Here is a 20,767-nt window from a genome sequence, read left to right as displayed (position 1 = left end):
GGCCGAAGCACCCGACGGCGCCGGAACCGAAGCACCCGGCCCTCTGGGGGAACCCGACGGAGGAGTGAGCGACCTCATGGCCGAGAGGAAGGCCTCGTCTCCTCCGGCGTCCCGTGCTGCCCAGGGACCGGCGGGCATGGAGCAGGCCGCGACGTCTGCGGCTCCGACGGAGCCGGGTGGGCGGTGTAGTTCGAACCCTCGCCCGCATCGCGAGAGCGTCGGGGGAGTCAGAAGAGCGATGGTGCCTCTTTGACTTCTTGTGCCTCTTACCTGAGGACCTCGAGCCGAAAACCGATGACGACTTCCGGAACTGTGGTGACTCTGGCCCCGCGACCGCCCCCTCGACCTCCTTTCGGACCGGGACCTTGAGCGGCGCAGGGCGGACTGCCGGAGCTCGAGTCGCTTACGGGACCGCTCCCATCTAGCTTTAGACGTCAGGGCCCGGAAGTCGGAGCAGGAGTTGTCGTCGTGCTCCGGGCCTAGACAGTGCAGGCACCGGCGATGGGAGTCGGTAACCGACATCAGTCGGCGCAGGGCTTGAACCCGGGCATCCCTAACGGCACCGTCGGAGTCGCGAGACTTCGAAAGTAGATCAAAAGAATCGTAAAAAGTTAGTCAAAAATTGACTAGGGTAAAACTTTTTCCGGATCTGCGCTTGCTGGCGCGGAAAAAAGAAGAACTGACGTCAGTGCGCGGAGGCGGCGTCTAAGTACTTCGACGACGTCATCACGGCGCCCATGACGGACATGGAGCCGCGGTCGACGCCTACCGACGCGCATGGATCCAGACGCCTGGGGATATTCTAAGGTAAGGAATCTATCACTTACGTGTCTCTTTCAGATTTACAACGCCTCTGAAATAAGCCTTGACTGCTCGCGCCACACAACCTAGAGGGTGAGCAGGGGTTAGTTTAGGTGTGTAATCCCCCTTTCACTGACTAGAGGAGAGGGTCCCTGCTAGTCAAAAAGTACCTACCTGTGCCAACCAGAAACCCCCAAATCTAACAGTATCTATCATCAGGAATTTACTTTAAACCTCATCCCTAAGGTGAAACGTGTTGGCTGTGCCACCTTCGAATTATACAAAATAAAGAAAAATTCTACACTAATAATCAAGACCTTCGAGCATCTGTTTAATGTTGAATGCGATACTCCACATTTGTTTCTGTTGCCTCTCTATCTTTTGCCAAAAGGAGTATGGAGGAGACCTTCTCTTTTTGCGTTTATCCAGGGTTATTGGAGGTCGTGTACTATGCGGACAGGATGATGCAACTCTGACATTTTTCTCAACGGAGAAACTGACCTCCTCCCTTGATCTATCATAGTTTTAATTGTATCTGTAGAGGTGGCAACCTAAAAACAACGGCGTGGTTATGCGTATAGGGATTCAGGCGCCTAAGTTTTAATTACCACTAAATTATAGTTGATTCGGAGTAAGGTTCAAGGTGCTTTAAGGTATGGAGAACCACAGAACTCAGAAAGGGAGGATTCCCCTGGGGACGAACTCAGTACAGATTGTAATACCAACCTTACAATGTCACAAATACATACACCAAAAAGCAAGGAAATACTTAAAAATACATTTATGAAAAAAACGTAAAAACACAGTGAAGGGTTAAGCTGATCTAGATCCCTACTTCTAAAATACAATTAAAAAATATTTTGACAAAGAGTATGCGCATTCTTTAGTATAATTCAAGTCTCCAACACCAAAATTGATATGCTGATGCAATAGCAATACAACATCGGTGTCCCCACAGCGGAGCCAGAATATACGAATTGTATTCAACTATTGAATGTTGTACTCGTTCTGTCTTTTGAATTGTGCAGGCCGCAATTGTATGTACTCTTTGTCAAAATATTTTTTAATTGTATTTTAGAAGTAGGGATCTAGATCAGCTTAACCCTTCACTGTGTTCTTAAGTTTTTTTCATAATAAATGTATTTTTAAGTATTTCCTTGCTTTTTGGTGTATGTATTTGTGACATTGTAAGGTTGGTATTACAATCTGTACTGAGTTCGTCCCCAGGGGAATCCTCCCTTTCTTGGTTGTATAACCCTATTTCCCTTGGAGTTTCAAGGGGTTCCTCTCGATTGCCTACAGAACCACAGAACTCCACAAGGTTAGAGAAAATAAGTCTCAAAATACAATTTCTACTCCCAAGCACACGTTTGAGTAAACACAGTTTCCCTGTTAGTGACGAGCATGTACAGTGATTCGATAACACATTACACAATATTTATTTTTTTGGGGTTCTCTTTTTCACGCTTTATTCAGATCTTTCCAGCAACAGCCAACGCGTTTCGTCGCATTAGGGTGTGATCCCGCGACTTCCTCAAGGCTATGATGTCTGAATAGCTCAGAACGCCGGTAGCTTGCATGCTGTACACGGCTCTTTGGATACCTTGAGATTATGGGAGCACTTCGCCTGGGAAACCAAGAGAAGTGAATTAATTGGTGTCTTATTTGGATTGGCATACTAAAGGATTTGTTCATATATAGCGACATTTCGAATCTTCAGAAATCCTGTGTGAGTCAGAATTAACACTGCATATACAAGTTATAAATTCCCCTCGGGCACAACCCTTCTCTGTACTTTAGACTTTTTTTGTCATTTTATGACAGAATTCAGAGCTTGTGACATTGGGTAAGCGGAGAGCACACCACATACATCTGCCACAGCCCCATTCACCCCATATGAAGAGCTCTTCACAAAAAGTGAAGACACTGCAAGTGAAAACACCTGACAAATATGGGAAAAGAAGATGAAGGGGACACAAAACGTCAAATGATGTGAACAAATATCCAATCTGAGAAACTGAACCACAAACAATAGGAAGAAGGTTTCAGTGAAGAGTTCAAGGTTCTAGTCAGCACTGAAGGTAAACACTGAGGATGTGAGGCACACTGCCCGCGCAGTGCATGCTGGGCGATGGAGTCTCCTGACTTAGTAAAGGAGCAGTCAGCTCTTTGACCTAGTGCTTTTTTAATCTAGCAGGCCTTCTATTCCTTTTCCTTTCTCCACTGTAGCACAAGGCTTTAACGTTTTTCTAAGCTTGGGGTTGACATTTTTCAGTTAGGGGTTTCAGTGTTTGGTTGTAAAGTGACTAAGTCAGAGAGAAAAACTGTCCTGCTTACTACTACAAAGGTGAAACATACATTGAAAACTACCTCCAATGAAAGCTTTTGCTACAATACAACTGAATTAACAGAAGTGTGCTGGGGCCCTCGCACTGGTGGGAAGAGCCAACATTTGTGATTTCAGTTAGGGTCCTACAATGCAGGACTGAACAGACGGCTGGATGGTCGTTATCTGTACTGGGGAGACTTGACACAATCCCATCGGAGGGTTTCAAGAATTGGCCATTCAAAAAGCGTTTCGTGTCCTCAGTCTGTCGCAGAGATGAGAGATCTACGCACTCACGTTCTGTACTTGATACTGTTGTAGGTTGGAGGGCGGTACTTACATGCACCGGGATATAGATATCATAGTTGTTTCCAGAGTCAACGTCCACTGCATGGAAACCAGCACATGAGCCATAGATGACCTTTAACCTTTGGCCCTCTTCAACAGTAAGGTCAACGAGCTGTGGCCGATGTGGAAGGTCTGCAAAAGACTACACAAACAACACATTTCCAGGTCACTAGTAACACAACCAAGAGAAAGCAACATGATTGGCAAAGAAGAGCTGATGAACTGCAAATGAAAGGACGGGGCAATCCAACAGAAGACTTAAAATATACTCCCCAACTAAGTCAACCTAGAGATGAGCAAATGGGGAGTTTTGATCTCACAGCAGGTAAAGTATATATTTAGAAATGTTCAACAGACCATTAAACATGCTTTTTTTTTTTTTAATAAAGAATGACATTTGTTGCTGTATCCAAATTGGATTCCAGGGGACTCCTGTGCTGGCAGGGTTGTGCAATTCTCATTTAGAACAACGCAGGGAATGTTTTTCTTAAGAGCCTCTTTCTTCAGATTTGTTTCTACGCACTGTTATTCTGCTAATTGATTATTTCAAATTCTGCATGTTTTTCTCTTCGTTCATTTGACCCATGTTGTACAGTATTGTTTGACAGAGCAAGTACCACAGGGATATTTATTCACAGTCAATTCACACCATGGCATAAAATCTTGGTGGGCAGTTCTCATTGAAAGCAACAAAAAAATGACTTGCCTGCAAGTACAGTCTTTCAGCACTGGAATCTTTCAGAGAATGACAAGCCGCCATTATTCCCCAACATCTCACTGATAACCCTGCATTATTAATCTTAATATAGAATTAGCCCAAAACATAGCCAGCATTGAAAACTGCCATAGCTTACCAGCAGTCCACCCGCCACAACTAAGTCCAGCCTCGGATGGGTTCAGAGGTCCAATTGTCCTGGGAGGCACCAAGTATCAGATTTTTTTGTTGCCCGACTCAGAAAGACATGGCCACATCGTGCATTGGGACAGGGCGAGCGCATCTGAATCTATGAAAGATGCCAATGCGGAAGAAGTGTAGTTGCAGACAAGTAACTTTCCCCTCTACAGCACTGGATACTTTTCATATTCACATGCTTGAATGAGGATTACCACAGTAGTACAAAAATAATATATTGGAAGCAATGAGGCTCCCGTTTATGAACCAGATCATGTAGCACTACCTGTCCCGCTTCGGTCTCAATATCTAGACATGCTTCATGAAAAGGGTGCGAGTCGAAAGCGCATATCGCAGCTCTGCGCTTGTCTAGGCCCTGTAGGGTGGAGTACTTTACCCTGCGCCACCACACCTCTCTCAAGAGAGCTCTTGCTTTGCACTGAAGCTGTACACGAAGGAATCCATCTAGAGCCATCCTCCAATGTGGTCACTATTAGTTATATTGCTGAAGTAGACAAACGGCTAGTCACTCTTCCACGTAGTGTTTGTTGTGTCCAGATTGAATTTTAATCAACACTAATATCCAATGGGTGCGATGTCTTTCTGCCGGAGTTGTTGCATGAGCAATGAATGTTGCCAAATGGACTTTTTCATCTTCACGGAAGGAAGGAGACACTTTTGGAACGAATCGTTGATGTGTGGCTAAAGTGACTTTGTTCTTGGAAAGAAAGGGTGCTTTACCTAAGAAGGCATTGTATCCAACTCGTCTGGTGGAGCTGACTGACAGAAGAAACACAGTTTTCCATGAGAAAAGTTGTAAGGATAGCTTATGAATTGAGTCCACCGGGTCTCCCATGACGGCCCCTGAATCTGTGTTCAAATCACAAGCAGGCGGTAGTTTGATTTATAAAGATGAAGACTCTCAAATGCCTTACTGAGTCTCACAGAGAAGGTTTGGAAGGGGAATGTAAAAATCCCTGTCTACTTGAAAGTATTGGTTTTATTCATCGAATCAGCTCCTGCAGAAAGCAGACATTATGAACGCAGATTTAAGCCTCCGAATTCTACGTCTTGCAGCAGCCAAGCAGCGAAGCGGAGGGAGGTTGGGTTGTGATGATCTCCGTACCTGTTCTTCTGAAGGAGCTATGATTCCGCCTTGAACTGAAAGGGCTCTCCAGCGATAGGTGCTGTAGATCTGTGTGCAAGAACTTTTGCTGGAGCACCCAGCAGGAGGTGGCAGGATTCCCACTGGGCCTTCGGCAGTATCCCGGGAATCAATGGGATTGATGGAAAGGCGCAGGTTAAATATTCCACAGCATAACACTGAAGGAGCTTCTTCTGGGGTTCTTCTCCTTGGGTTCTTTCACGCCACCACCTGCTTACAAAGATCAGACCTTTTGCATTGCACAGTGTTGGGAATAGATCTAACCCTGGAGTCCCCCAACTTTGAAACACTAACTGTAGTTTATTTATTTATTTATTTATTTAATTGCTTATATCGCGCCAGAATCGACCCATGAGGTATCTCCGCGCTTTGCTCGCATCAGTACTGAGGAAATGTTGACTCCGTGTGGTACCACAGGGTGGGTTATGCTTCCTGAAACAGAAGAGTTTTAGTTGCCTTGAGTGTACTTCCCATTCAAGGGAGGCTGATGCTGTAAACAATACCACCTCTGCCCACACACTGTGTAACCCTGGTACATATTCTGCTGTCAGTGTGGCCTCACGGCCACTGTTTTTGAGCGGCTTGAAACCAGATTCAAGATGGCGTTCCTCCTTGTTTGATGATGTACCGTGAAGTCGTCATACTGTCTGTATGGATCAGAACTTTTCAGGGCCGCGGCAGGAAGGATCTTAACATCACTCTTACTTTTAATACGTTTATGTGGAGAGGCTGTTCTTGTTGGAACCAGAGCCCACTTGTAGCCTGCTCCTGAAGATGAACACCCCACCTTTTCAGGAAGGCATCCATTGCCAACTGAAGCCGAGGGTTTTTGAACAGGCAGGTCTTGTTCTGATAAGCTGTGTTCCTCTAGCATTCACCATGAGAGCGCTATCTTTATTACTGGAGTTATAAGCACAGTAATGTCTAGGTGTTTGATGATTTGCTGCCACTGACACTAATTGCTCTGAAGAATATTTAGTGATGTAATCATGAAGCCTTGATGCATGATGTACTCTCTTTAGACTCATCGGGTCTAAAATAGTGCACCACCTTCCCCAATTGTTTCTTGCTGAGGAAGAGCCTCAAACAGAATCCTTCATTCCATGGTCTCTTGGTACCCACTCCGCTGGGTTTGTGAGGAGGAGCTTTAGGATTTCTTTTATAGTCCTTCCAAGAAAATATGGTTCTTAATCCATGCAGGCCGGGGAGGTGGCTTTGAAGTGCACTCTATTGAATGTCGATACCAGAGGGTCTGGGACAGTTTGATTGCTGAATTCCTACCCTGACCCCGAAAAGACTGGGGTGGCTTAGGCTTGTGGGCCTTGATGTTGCCTGTAGACAAAATCTCTTGTGATGTCTCGAGAGGGGGGAAATTGTTGGGGGATATTGGCTCCTAGGCGTGGAGAGACGTGGGAGGATGCAGTGGCTCTACATTCTTCAAAGAGCTCTAGTGTGGAGTTGGCCTTCTGAGCAAAAAGGCGAGATTCCCCAAATGGCATATCCATGGATCCCATTTGAACATCGGCAGAGTAGCCTGTGGATCTCACGCTCATACGAAGACGTGCCACCTGTCGGTTAACAGGCAGAAAAGAGCAAGGGTTAGCATAAGTGCCCATGAGGGTATCGGTCGGGATCTCATTGAACATCGGCAGAGTAGCCTGTGGCTCTCACGCTCATATGAAGACGTGCCACCTGTCGGTTAACAGGCAAAAAAGAGCAAGGGTTAGCATACGTGCCCATGAGGGTATCGGTCGGGATCTCATTGAACAGCCTAGGTTCTTCAGTGGAAGACTGCGAGGTTACATCACCTTTGTAAGTACTTTTGTCTTCACCTCAACAGAAGGTAACTGTGGATCTAAGACCTCAGCTGCTCACCTAATTTCCAAGGCAAATGAGACAGACTCCTGTGGAAGGACCAGGAGGAAAGATCAATGCACTTTCATGGGACTATCCAGCCCACTGCCCTGTTATTGTGGGGCAATCTCGTTTTCACCACCAGCATTCCACTAAAACCTGGATAGCATTTGATGGGGAGTGTATCCGGGATTGCCTTGGGGCTGTGTTCCAATGGTTTCAACGGAACAGCCTCAAGTGCAATTCCGATAAGTGCGAGGTACTCTTCTTTGGGTGTGACACGGAGCCAGACTGGCAGGCTTGGTGGCCTATTAATATGTTCCCCCCAACTTGTTCATCCCAAATGGCTAAGAACTTGGGGGTCAAGATGGACAAGGGGTTGACTATGAAGTCCCAGATCCTGGGGGTGTCGGGCATTTGCTTCGGCCTCCTTAGGATGCTGCGGAGGTTTCTTCCCCTCTTATCGGAGGAGCATAGTAAGCTGACTGTGCAGGCCCTGATAGGCTCTAGGCTAGATTATTCGAACGTTCTGTACCTGGGCCTGCCAGAGTACCTGCTACAGCGGCTCCAAGTTGTGCAGAATGCTGCGGCGAGAGCGATTTTTGGCTTGAATAGACGCGCTAGTGCAGCGGGCTTGTTGCAGACCCTGCATTGGCTCCCAATCCGCAAGCGGATCGCCTTTAAGGCTTTGACCCTGACCTACAAGGCCCTCCATGCGACGGGAGCAAAGTACCTCCAAAAGAGACTTGCCTTCTACCGCCCGGCTCGTTCTCTGAGGTCAGAATCCCTGTTTTTGGCGACTGTTCCACGAGTGAAGAGAGCGCGCCTGGGAGGTCGCTCCTTTGGACTACTGGCGCCACAGCTGTGGAACTCTCTGCCGCTTATACTTCGGGGAGCCACCAGCTTACTTGCTTTTAGAAAGGGCCTCAAAACCTGGTTGTTTACCCAGTAGGCCTTTTTGCTTGTTGTGTTCTTTTTGTCTGTGATACTTTCTTTTTTAATGTGTTATGTTAGTATACTGTAGCCCTCCTTACTAAAAGCGCCGGGACACTCTTTTTGAGTAGCCGTGCGCTCTACAAAAGCCATTATAACATAACATAACATAACATTAGTCAGAGACTGATCCTAATAAGTGTTGACTTTCTTCATCAACGAGTTCACTGTCAATGGTATGAACGTTGGTGGTTGCTGCGTCATCATGACCTTTGTCAGAACTCCCAGTGTTGGTGTTGATGGCGATTTCATTGTCTGCAGACAGCTCAACAGGGTCTTGGTCATTGTTGACGACAATGACTATTTCTTCATTGATAGTGATGTCCTCAAAGGCCGAATGTGAACAGCTTTAACTGGAGATGTCACAGCTAAGATTTGTGGCACTTCTTCAGAGTAACCTTAGAAGATTCATTACTGCTCTTCCAGATCTTTCCCCTTAGGGCTCGTCACCTGTGCAAGAAGTCTGGCGCTTGCATTCAGAAAGAGAGGGCCCTTCAGACGCAAAAGACGATGGCTTCACTAGAGCCACAGAGAAATCAGGAACAACATTGCAATTTTAGGATTCTATGAGAGTGGTTTTAAGACACTCAACACCAGGTGAAGTATTTCAAGTGCCAAACGAAGCGAGCCCTTTTTATCTTGTAACGTTCGGCTCTGAAGTTCTTTCAGAAGGAGCAATTCTTTGCTGATTTTTCTTCTTTGTGAAGATAAAGCAAACACGCTGAGGATCAGCCACAAAAACCATTCATGCCCACATGCATCACAGGGGTTGAAGAGACTTTCCTTCTTGGAGGACTCTGCAAAGCTCAAGAAAAAAGAGGGGACTCCGGATCAGACACCCAACCACAAAATGAAGGGAAAGACGCACCTTCTTCAGAAGGGGGTGAAAGATGAACTACTGAAAATTCAGAATTTCGCAGGTGGTGCCTCGGAGGCCAGTTTCAGCTCTGAGCCCATCCACCTGTTAGGCTGAACTTCAGGTCTTAAAAGAATGAAGATAGGCTGCTCGTGGCCGATGAATATTTTCAATATTAGTTGCTGTGCTCGTACACTGCAGTGTCAGAAGTGGTAGTGAAAAGGTCAGGCCCACAATCCCAGGTTCTATTTCACACTTCTGTTAAACACCAGGACACCTGATCATAAAGATTAGAAGAGCAGGTTACCTTAAACGCCATGAACTTGTGATATGGCTTGGGCGCCCAAGCGTAGACCTCCACGGAATTCTTCAAAGCAATCACGAGAAACTTGATGCGTTCATATTTTACTATGACAAACACAAACAAATGTCTGGTGACTATACTGTCACTCTAGGATTATAAACTGTCAAGTTTCAAAACTCCAACATTTTAACACTTGTAAAGAATTCTGAATATTTCTGTTTAAACATCTCAAATGATACATGTTAGATTAAATGTCACTGTTGAAAATAAGCATTGGCTAAGCAAACAGGTCTAGCATTAGAATGAGTGTGATGGGTAGTTTCTTACTGTAAGCATATGTCGCAAAATTAAAAGACAACGCTTTCTGCCTCCTAAACGTGGCATTGACAGGCTTGCAATTTTTTTTTTAATTAACCATCAGATATAATTTTAACTGAATGGTACAGGTACCTCATAGCAGGTGTAGAAACCAATTTTAGGTTTAATGTACATCACAAGAAAATATGATTCTTAGTGCTGCAAAAAATGTACAATTGGCTTTGAATTACTGTAACATGAAGACATTGTTTAAACACAAAAGATGACCAGAACAGATTTTAAAAGGCTACAAATATAAAGAAAAACATTGTCAAAGTAAAGCTCAAGCCCACCAGCCCTGGCACTGATGGGTACTTATTTTCAGATGGATGTTCACAAATGCAGAAGTAAAATGCAATCACTCCCAGTGCAAGAGCCAATGGCAGAAGTGAGCTGAATCCCTTCCCCATAGTGCGGTTAAAGGAAGCAACATGTGAATGACAGGTGAACAGACCCAAGGATGAGGAGGGCTGACCCAAAGCCCCTCTGTATATGCATTTTGATTAACATTGAAAGGGGAAGCCATCTTGGTAAGGTAACAAAGATTGGATCTTAGGACGATTCTACCCCTGTGAACCCGAGAGTGGTGTCATCAGGGGCGAGGTTCTTCCACTATTCGAGCCTCCAATTCATTAACTCTCCTTAGAGAAGTGATCAACTGATCCACCGAAACCGCCACCTTCCCCGACGACTGGAAACACTCCAAGATCAACATCCCTGCTGTAGAAACCGTCCGCTGATCCAAAAGACCTCAAGAACTTCAGACCCATCTCCCTCCTCCCTTTCCTAGCCAAGGTCATCGAGAAGGCCATCAACGCCCAACTCTCTAAGTTCAGACCAAGTACTGCACTCCTCCCAATCCGACTTCCAAAGCAACCACAGCAAGGACTGCACTCTTCGCCACCACTGACGACATCCGCTCCCTCCTAGAGCGGGGTAAAACCACAGCCCTCATCCAACTGGACCTATCGGCTGCCTTCTACACCGAAGCGCTCATCCAACTGGACATATCACCTATCGGCTGCCTTCTACACCGAAGCGCTCATCCTGGGATCCACCTCCTCAGCTTGGGATGTCTCCTGGTGGCAGGCTGTACTAGCAGCCCCTCCCACCCCTACGGACCATGCCGGCAACCTGGGCATCATTCCGGACTCCTCGCTCTCTATGAACCACCAAATCTACGTAATATCCTCATCCTGTTTCCATGTGCTTCGCATGCTTCCAAAGACTTTCAGATGACTCCCCACATAATCCAGAAAGACGGTCACTCAGGCCTTCATCACCAGTAGACTTGACTACGGCAACACACTCCACGCCGACGTCACCCACAAAGAGCTCAGGAAAATACAGAACATCCAAAATGCTGCAGGCAGGCAGGCTGGTCCTCGACATACCCCGCTGCAGCCACATGACAACACCTCCGACAACTCCACTGGCTACCTATCAGCAAGAGGATCACCTTCAAGCTTCTCAAACATGCGTACAAGGCCCACCACGCCGTAGGACCAGAATACCTGAACCACTGCCTTGCTTTCCACACACCTGCCAGGCAACTCCGCTCCGCCTAACTCGCTCTGGCCTACGTCTCATGAATCCACAAGACCAGAACTGGAGGAAGATCCTTTGCCAATATCACCGCCAAGACCTGGAGCACGCAACCCCTCCACCTCAGACAATCTGCGTCATTGACCCAGTTCAGGAAGGACCCCAAGACCTGGCTCTTCGACTGAACCTCCACACCAGACGGCTCAGCAGCTTCACCCCACAGTGCCTTGAGACCCACATGGGTGAGTACGCGCTTTACAACCCCGGATTGATTCCTTGAGTGATCACAAATAGACCATGAAGGTACCAGGAAAGGTATTAAGAGTGACGTCACTCAATGAGGGGCCCCAAAGTTGGGTAAGTACCAGGTTAAAGTAATGCATAGGACAGGATACTCTCTTGAAACCCTACAAGAATGCCTCAATGACAGGTATTTTGATGAGAGAAGCATGTTCTTTGTTTTGCATATAGGCAGTGATAGCTGCTAGATGAATTTACGCTAACCCTGCTTCGCACTAAAACCTAGATTAGTGGTGTGTTTTTGCAATCACTGCAGCACTCCCGCGTAGCAGGCTTGTTTGCCTCCCATTGGATTTGCACACATTACATGGACTCTATGACCTCGGGCTCCAAATCTCTACGTCCATTTCCCTGAGATTTGTATGTCTGAACTATCCCTGATGCTGAGTTGGAAGATGTCCCAGAGGCGGAGCTTCTTGTGTGGATGTAATGACAGTTACAGGAGTACTGATAATCTGGGCTGTCTTGCCCACGTTGGTGTTGTTAGAATGAGACTGACTGGCAATTGTTTGGGCTTAATCACCACATATTGATACGGGAGAGGAGGAAAACTGTAGGAAAATATCCCGGACCAACTCATTTACAGTGCATTACTCATGGACTGAGTGGGTACCTGGAGGCGACGCTTGGGCATTTTCCAGTTCCTGCAGTGGTGGACAAGTCGACGGTGGATGCACCTCACACCTTTAGAAGTATTAAGTATTTGGGGGTTCATCTCCTGCTTGTGAACTTGTTTATACATTCTGCTTAAGAGCGCTGCAAAATAATTTTCCATCCCCAGCACATACCGTGCAAGGTGGTGTATTTGTTTACGAATGGCCCAGTGCAAGTTATTTTGAGCTAAAGTTGACAGCTGTGGTGAACAAGTCTGTGCCTGTTTATGAATGCAATACAGGACAGCCATATTGGTCTTCTTCATCAGGACTATTCAGCTTTGAATGAGTATGTAAAACACTCAGAGCAACAATTTCATTGTGCTCAGTTCCAGGACGTTGATGTGGTAATGTCTTTGCTCTTGAGTCCAGGTAACCTGAACAATCATGTAGTTTAGGTGAGCGCCCTGTCCCACGAGGGGAGCAGTCTGTGGTAATCTTCACCTGCAGGTGTGGGTGCAGAAAAGGCCTGCCTTGTGATACATTCTCGTAGTTCCGCCACGCTGTGCTGATTTTTGGCTTCGACCAACACTAAATCTTTCAAGCACCCACTGTTTGAGACCAACACCTGACCAGATGGTCCAGTAAAGGCCGAATATGGAGTCAGGCAAGCGGACTCCGGCCAAGCACAAGGCCAACATCCCCAAAACTCCCATGAGCATGAGCGTTCTTAGAGGTAATGGATGCATTTTAAAAAAAGACCGCAGCTGATGAAGTGCATCCCCCTCTCTCAGTTTGAGCAGCCTTGTCCTGATATTGAGTTTAACACCACTCCTAGGAACAGCTGAACTTGCTGTGGCATGAGACGGGGACTTTCTGATGTTCACTTTGAACCCTAGCCTAAGTAGTAGCGACGCTGGTACCTTAGTACGCACTTCGCATTGCTGTCAGTTGCCGCTCTTTGTCAGTCAATCAGAGCGATATGAAAATGTATGGATGGCACTCTGTCAGAGATATGCTGCAACCGCAGCTAGACAATTTGTTGTGACCACAAAGGGCAGCACCTTGAATGGATAGTTTTGGCCACTTACAACAAACCATAGTTATCAGTGATGCGTTGGACACCTGGGAGTGTGGGAAAAGGCCTCCTTTAGGATGAGGGTTGTAATGCGTTTATCCTTCACAGAACAGAGGGATGACATCTTGCAGAGTTGTCATTTGTAGGAGTTTCAAAAGGATGCAGTGACTGAGAGGCCGGAGACAGATGACAAGCCAATGGTCCATGTTCTTTCTGGGGATGAGGAAATACAGCGTGTACACTATCATCCCCTGCCATGTGGCGGTATGGATTTGATGGTTCCATAGTTGAGAATAGCTCTTACTTCCTCCCTAAGCAGTCGATGGGGCTCTAGGTTCATTGAGTGCTGCATCTAAGTGCAGATCATCTAACCTTCCTGCGCCAACTCACTATCACACTTCCGGAGATGCTTCACCAGTTGTTGCATCTCCTGCCAATGGTACCTTTTTTCGCGTGAAATCTGGTTGAAGAGAAGAGGGCGTCGAGATACTGTGGAGGACATGGGGGCATTCTAGAAAAACAGTATTTGGAGTCTTGCCTATCATAGTTTATACACTCATCGTGAAACGGAGTACCATTATTGAAGGAAAAGGAAGAATTATACAGATATCACGTTGTTTGAGTAAATCTTTTTGGATTAACATTGTGTCCAAGCTACGTCCCCCCCCCCTCTTTTCGTTTTCGCGGTTACATGCATAGAATACCAGTACCAATAAGCTTACTTGCGTGTGTATTTATTCATCTGGAAATAAGTGTGAATACGGTTAATCTGAAAAATATGCCCTGAGGAAGCCCGCAACGGGCGAAACGCGTTGGCTGTTTCTTTGATCATCCTATGTTGAGAATACCGACTGTCTATTTCTATCATCGTATCAAGAAGACATATTAAAACTGGACTTTTTCATATCAAAGAAGGACATGTGTTGTGCTTTGATGTATTGATACTTTATCTTATAACTGTCATTGTTGCCTCTCTATTTGCTTGTTAGGTACCTAAATTACCTGAAGAGGAAACCCACACCATTGGTAATTCGTCATTGCGTGGCAGCCCCAACTGCCACACATGTCCCAGTGGTGCCAATTTCCTGTCTGGAGACAGTGTCTCTGTACCCTGCACAAAAGCTCTGTTTAGAGTTGTCAGTGCTACCAGAGTTAGGAGGCAAGTACGCCCAGGAGGAATTGAGGTTCTCTAAGCATTTTCTTCTAATCTGGGGGTGTTGACCCTGCCTCTCATTGGTTCCTTAAAATGTTCCGACGCACACAGTCATTCTCTAAAGGACAGGCAGCAACTGGACAAAAGCATTTTGTCTTGGATGGAGTTTCAATGATCAAGTTCTCTGCTTCTTCCATCATGTGCAGTTTGGCTTGATGGTGTGCAGCTGTGCTGAAAGACAGATGATATGATGTGGGGTCATCAGAGGGCGATGACTTAACAGGGTAAGGCTCCAAGCCTGCATTGTCCTGGGGATTAAAAGAGTAACCAGCATTTTCCTTAACAAACCTCTTTACTGTACAAAACCAAATATGAGCTAATAGGACATTGGAGTCCTGGATGTCACCTGACTATCATGAACAGTCAGAGAGTATGGGGAGAGTCCTGTGGTGATGGGGAACGCTGTGCTCACTGAGGCGAAGGGGGTCTGGCGCTGGGAGATGATGGTGGAGGCTGTTGCGTCTGAGACTGTCTTGGCTGAGACCCTGGAGTAGGCCCTAGTTATTTGGGCTTCTTAAGTATGGGGTATTGCTCAAGCCTTCTTAAAAGCAAATCTCCTTTTCTTCCAGGAAGTGGGATTTTGCTCTTGCGGCATTAGAGGATTGGCCAGGATTTTTAATTCAAGATGGATGGATATAAAGCCTCCTTTGCTTTACAGCCAGGTTTTCTTGCAGGTCTATGGGTACAAGGAACTCGCATGAAGCTGAACCTGGCATAAAAGGCTTTTTCAGCGTCGACCTCGGTGCCAATTTCAGCACCAAGGGGGCAGCTCAGTGCCCCAAGGCTTGGCCGGTGATTTATCGGATTGGTGGTTGTAATCCTTCCCTCGAAGCCTGTAAGGGGCGGAGGCTAGCTTTTGGCGCCAAGGCATCTAGGGTACCGCAGCAAGTGCTGGGTGTCGGAGCCTCTCTTGTGGCATCTCAGGGCTCGATCCTTAACTCATTTGCTTTGACGTGTGAATTTGTAGAGTGTGAGGAGTGGAGCTTGCCTTGCTCCAAGATGGCCTCAATCTAAAGGAGCTCTGTGAGCACAGCACAATAATCCATACGATCCTTCTAGCTGATTGCCTAAGATATAAATGCACAACCCACCTGCACCCCGGAAACTAACCTGCAAGTGGCGGGGGTCCAGGTCCGATGAAGACAACACTAGCGGGCAGAGAAAGCGGTCTCACGCGTGGTGCCCGTCCTGCCTCTCGGTGATACTACGGAGTCGCTGATCCCTCCTGAGCACCTGGCCGAGTTGCCAGGGATCCCTGAAGCCGGCAGTCATGCACGCTGTCTGAGAACCGAACTGCAGGGGCTGATAGCTGTGCACGCCCCAGCCTGAATTACAGAGGGCGTCAGCCTTGGGCCTTGCCCTGAAAGGTGACGTGCTACCCCGGTGCGATGAACGGCCCTCGGAGGGCGGCAGGATGTGTTGGGCAGGGCAGGGACACTGTTGAGTCCTCCTCACTGGGAATATTTGGACAATTTGCAGTGCTAAAACCTCCCTGTAAGGAAATGCAGTACCTGAGGTGACCAGGGCCCACACTAAGCTGCACATTAAATGTGTCCTTTGTGATCCTCATATTGGACAGACTGGGACATTAGTGGGATGTCCAGAGATTGCATAGGCCAGTGCTAGTCTATACATCCAGGTGTTGCTAGGAATTAATTACACAATGAGATCTCCCCAGTCACTGTATGTGGGAGGATAATTGTACTTACAGGTTGTACCGCTGAGGGGGCCAGTGCTAGCGTTGTACTACAGACCTCTTTGAGCAGTTTTGCAGTATTATAGGAAGTAGAAGAAGAACAGATCTATAGCTGTTTTGAAGTAGAGCTGCTGGTCTACTTAGGCACACGAGGAGATAACTCAATATGGGTAGAACCGAAAAAGCGCAGTCCAAACTGCAGTTTGAACCACCCCAACCTTCAAGACAACAGGAGCTGGATAACAATGCCTCGGAGTCTGGGTCGCAGTCCAATCACCCGCTGGCGGATTCTGATCCTTGCGGCGATGCAGCGCCGCTGGACAAAATAGACAGGAACATTGACGCCCTTTCCTTTGGTATGGACAGGATGACTCAAAGATTGGATAAACACACAGAAAGGCGAGATAAGGTGGAGAAAGGGTCTTTGAAGCAGAGGATGCGGTTAATGCAGGGTCTCTTGCTCACACTAAAGTGGACCAATTGCTTCACTTGCTACAAGCCAAAGTTGAAGATTTGGAAGTGCGCTCAAGGCGCCATAACAGAAAGCTAGTGGGAGTGGCGCAGCCCACCAACAGCCCCAATATGGAACTCTATGTTGAACAACTGTTGGCTCCACTACTGGTCAGATATTTTTTCAGACATTTTTTAAATAGAGCGCGCACATCGCTCCCTTGCCCCTAAACCTTACCTGGGGCTGCTCCATGCCCATTATAGGGCGCTGATTGAAAGACAGGGATCGGGATGCAGCACTCCGCAAGGCTTGGGAGCTCAAAACACTATGATACGATATTGTCACCCCCCCTCATGATCACACGGGGGACTCGACAGGGGAGCCCATTGTCACCCCTTCTATATGCATTAGTGGCTGAGTCCCTGGCACGCGCCTTGAGGGAATACCATGGACACAGGGGATTGCGCTTCTCAGGCTAGCGCCTCGTTGTGTCGGCATATGTGGATGATACATTGCTTTATGTCTGTGACCCGGTGAGGCATTTCACGCCAGCGCTTAAGGAAGTTGCTCGTTTTGGGGAATTAGCGTCCATTATTTTTCCTTTGACTCCAACTATGACTCCCGTTCAGCTAGACTTTCCTCTGCAGTGGTCAACAGACTTGGTGTGCTGCGTAGGCACCAAATGCACCATGACCCAGAAAGAGTGCTAGTGGATGATTATGGGAAAGTTAATCACAAACTTGAGAACGACGTAGCTCGCTGAATGAAGTTACCCCGATCCTTGATAGGGAGTATCTCTATCATGAAGATGATCATGCTTCCCAGATTTCTGTTTTATTTCAAAATATCCCAATGCTCCTTCCGCTTTCTATATTTGCTACCCCCCATTCTTCGATGATTAAGCTAGCCTGGGCAGGGAAGCAGCCGATGGTTATGTGGGATATTCTTACTTTGCCCTAGAATATGGGTGGACTCAACACGCCTCATCTGGAGCTGTATTACAGAGCAGCGCAGAGCTCACGCACATTATTGGCTACATGGCCCTGAGGAATTGCCACATCTGCATATTGAGAGGGATGCCGCTGACCCTGAAACACTTTCTTAGGCGCTCTTTGGTTGCCCGGTGCAGTCATGTCACCCATGACTCTTTCAATTCCATGGTACATGCATGGAGAAACCTCCTGGAGCGGCAGCTGGGCGCCTTGTTCTATTTCCCACATGTGCTGCTGGAATGGTGCTCAAGGTTCCGGACCGGGAGAGAAAGAGATGTTGCCCGTGCACAACAGACAATAGGTATAATCAAGATGGGTGACTTTTCACAAGGAGAGGCGGTCTCCACGGAGGGTCAAGAACCTTTGACTCTAACTCGATATCACTACAATAGAGCGCAACACGCATTATGAGACCTATTAGGGGAAGATATGCAGGGGCGGCCAGAGATGCTCGCGCTTTCCTATCTAATACTTAATCCCACCCCTGCTAAACTGGTAATGAGAATATATGGCTCTGCGCAGGAGTCCAGGTGGCGCACTTGATGAAGGCACACCTGGAATGGCAGGGGGACCTGGGTCAAGTGCTCGATGATAAATGCTGGCAGTATTGTTGCGAAGCGACAAACAAGTCTCCTTGAATAGTAGACATTTCCAAATTCAATTTAAATATATTAATAGAATTTATTATATACCAGCGAGACTTTATTGGAAGGGACTTAGCGATTCGGCAGAGTGCACCCGCTGTCACGGGCAAGGCACTGGGGTTATACACACGGCGTGGTACTGCCTGGAAATCCCAGAATATTGGGATAAGATTTTCCATAACTTAAATGAGATTACAGGGCTCTCCCATGACCCGTTGTTTGCATTACTGGGCTATGATACCGGGGTTGAAAAAAGTGCTAGGAAACTAGTAGCGATTTGGCTGTAGCTTGCAAAATTGTATGTTGCTATCCGGTGGGCTAAAGGTCATATACCAACTATCAAACATTGGAACACCGATATGCTATATTGTAACAAGCGATCCGACATATACAGGGAATTACTTCCTCCCCAGAACAGACCAAAGGGCTTTTGGGGACTGTACAACAACATTTAGTGGGAAAAGAAACTGGAAAACCGGAGGGAGAGAATGAACTTATCTAGGTATATTGCCTGATAACACATTTATATATATCGTACGCTGCTTATGTAGGCAGGTGACATTTCATTGAGATCTGTGGATATGTTGCAACTCATTCTATTGATTCTCAACACTTTCTATGGTTTTACTGATGGAACATTTTTATGAAGTCCGATTGTACTGTAATCCAACATATTTTCAACATGTGTACTGCTGTGTGATGCCATGCCATGCCAGGTTGTATGCCTGGACTGTGTAGAGTGCGGCCAATCACCGGTGAGGGTATCCAGGCGCTTCCTTGGGGTTGGTACTTGGCCTCTGTGTTTTCAAGTTGAACCCTGGAGGGTCAGTCCTCGGATGCAGGTGGTGGTGTGGGAGCGCTCAGGGCGTCTTTTTGCATGTCTTGCAGCTGCTGTATGAGCCTCCCAAGGAGAGGGGCCTTGGTCTTTAAAGAAGCCGTCCAACTGTGCCCAGAGGGTCCGAATCCTTCCAAGGCCTTTCACTTGAGTCCCCTGAGTCAAGCAGCTACTCTGGTTATGGGTCCAGTTGCGCATTTTGTAACGTTCTTCTGCATCTAATTGTCTATTTGTTCTTGAATGGCTTGTAGGCGGATCAAGAGGGTTCTTCCTGGTCCAGAGCAGACAGGAGTTACACACTCCATGATGAGCCGGAAACATGAACTTACCATTCCACCATGGGCAGAATTGGAAAGGTGGGTTTTCCATCTCCCACAGCCATTCTCACAATACCTGGAGCACAGCAAAGTGCTCTGACCCCAAGTCAAGGCAGCTGCCCGCTTCCAATGCCTGCAGTCAAACGGCATCTGGTAGTTACTCAGAAATCCTGGAGCTCAGATGGAACATTCGTCCCCGAAGGTGGAAAAAACAACCTAAGATGGAAAAGCCTTTGACTTGGTACATTGTGTGCGTAGAAAAGGGCCATGAGGCAGCTCGTGGCTAAATACTTCTTTGAAGAAAAACAACTGGCGAACATCAGTGCCCAACGCTAGATGGCGGGAGCGCGCAGAGCACATGACCCTCGGCGGCACATGCCACAACACTTAATATACATAAATGTAAATAGAATAAAATGTTTGAGTACCCAAGGTCTCTGCTATAAGAATGACTACTAAACCTCAGGCGATCTGGAGCCACACACTACTTACACAGTGAGAGGTGGTGTTAATGTTTTTATTTGTAGGTGCATTTGTTGGGCACTGCATGTCACTCACATGCTCTTAAAGGGTACCAAGACATAGTGAGGCAGTAGAAGGTGTGCCCTTCAGCACGCCTCACAGGTTCCAAGATTAAAAAGGGCATATTTGTTAAACACATTCAGCAGAATTACTTTTCTAAAAGGCCCAAAAGTAGAATTTCATAGCGCCAAGATGATTTAGCAAAGACCTGTGGTGAGGGTAGGTACCCTAAACAGTGATTTGTTTCAGTACAAGTAAAACTGCAGACTCGGTTGGGGGAAGGGGAACAAGTCTTACCCCTACCGATGAGCCAGTATCTACTCAGTTACAAGGGGCTGCCCTCTTGGTCTCTCAGGACATCTCAGTTCCAGAGGATTCACGCACAGGCATGTCTGTACAAACCCTAAATTAAGCGCTAACCTACTCAACCACTGATTTGAGATCTCACAGCCTCTCCTCATCAGAAGGGGCAGCAGGCTGCCGGGGAGGCAGACTCCCTCTTCTGTGCAGCCCCCCTTAGTCCCTTCAGAAGCTGACAGCGCGCTCATGGTCTCCACCACCAGAGTACGCGTCTCCTGGCTATCGATGCTTTAATGTCGCTGCTGGACCCTTCAAATGAATTCATAAAAACTCAGTTCCCTTTCTTCTCCTACTGGAAAGAATTCAGAGGGCTAGTTAGGTGTAA

The 20,767-nt window shown here is 47.0% G+C and overlaps 1 protein-coding gene across 6 annotated transcripts in view; it reads right to left on the bottom strand.

Annotated features, from left to right (window-relative positions):
* MINK1 (misshapen like kinase 1) overlaps positions 1 to 20,767 on the bottom strand; it is a 675,548-nt gene that overhangs the window by 35,853 nt on the left and 618,928 nt on the right. For all 6 annotated transcript variants that reach the window (XM_086946234.1, XM_086946236.1, XM_086946233.1 and 3 more), the window contains 2 exons: positions 9,543 to 9,643; positions 3,468 to 3,617 (listed from right to left, as the gene is read on the bottom strand). In XM_086946234.1, the coding sequence (XP_086802360.1) occupies positions 3,468 to 3,617; positions 9,543 to 9,643 (251 nt within the window). The remainder of the gene's footprint in view (positions 1 to 3,467; positions 3,618 to 9,542; positions 9,644 to 20,767) is intronic.

Source organism: Lissotriton vulgaris, chromosome 12 (assembly GCF_964263255.1).
Source record: "Lissotriton vulgaris chromosome 12, aLisVul1.2, whole genome shotgun sequence".
Taxonomy (NCBI): Eukaryota; Metazoa; Chordata; class Amphibia; order Caudata; family Salamandridae; genus Lissotriton; species Lissotriton vulgaris.
This window is presented reverse-complemented; position numbering and strand designations above follow the sequence as displayed.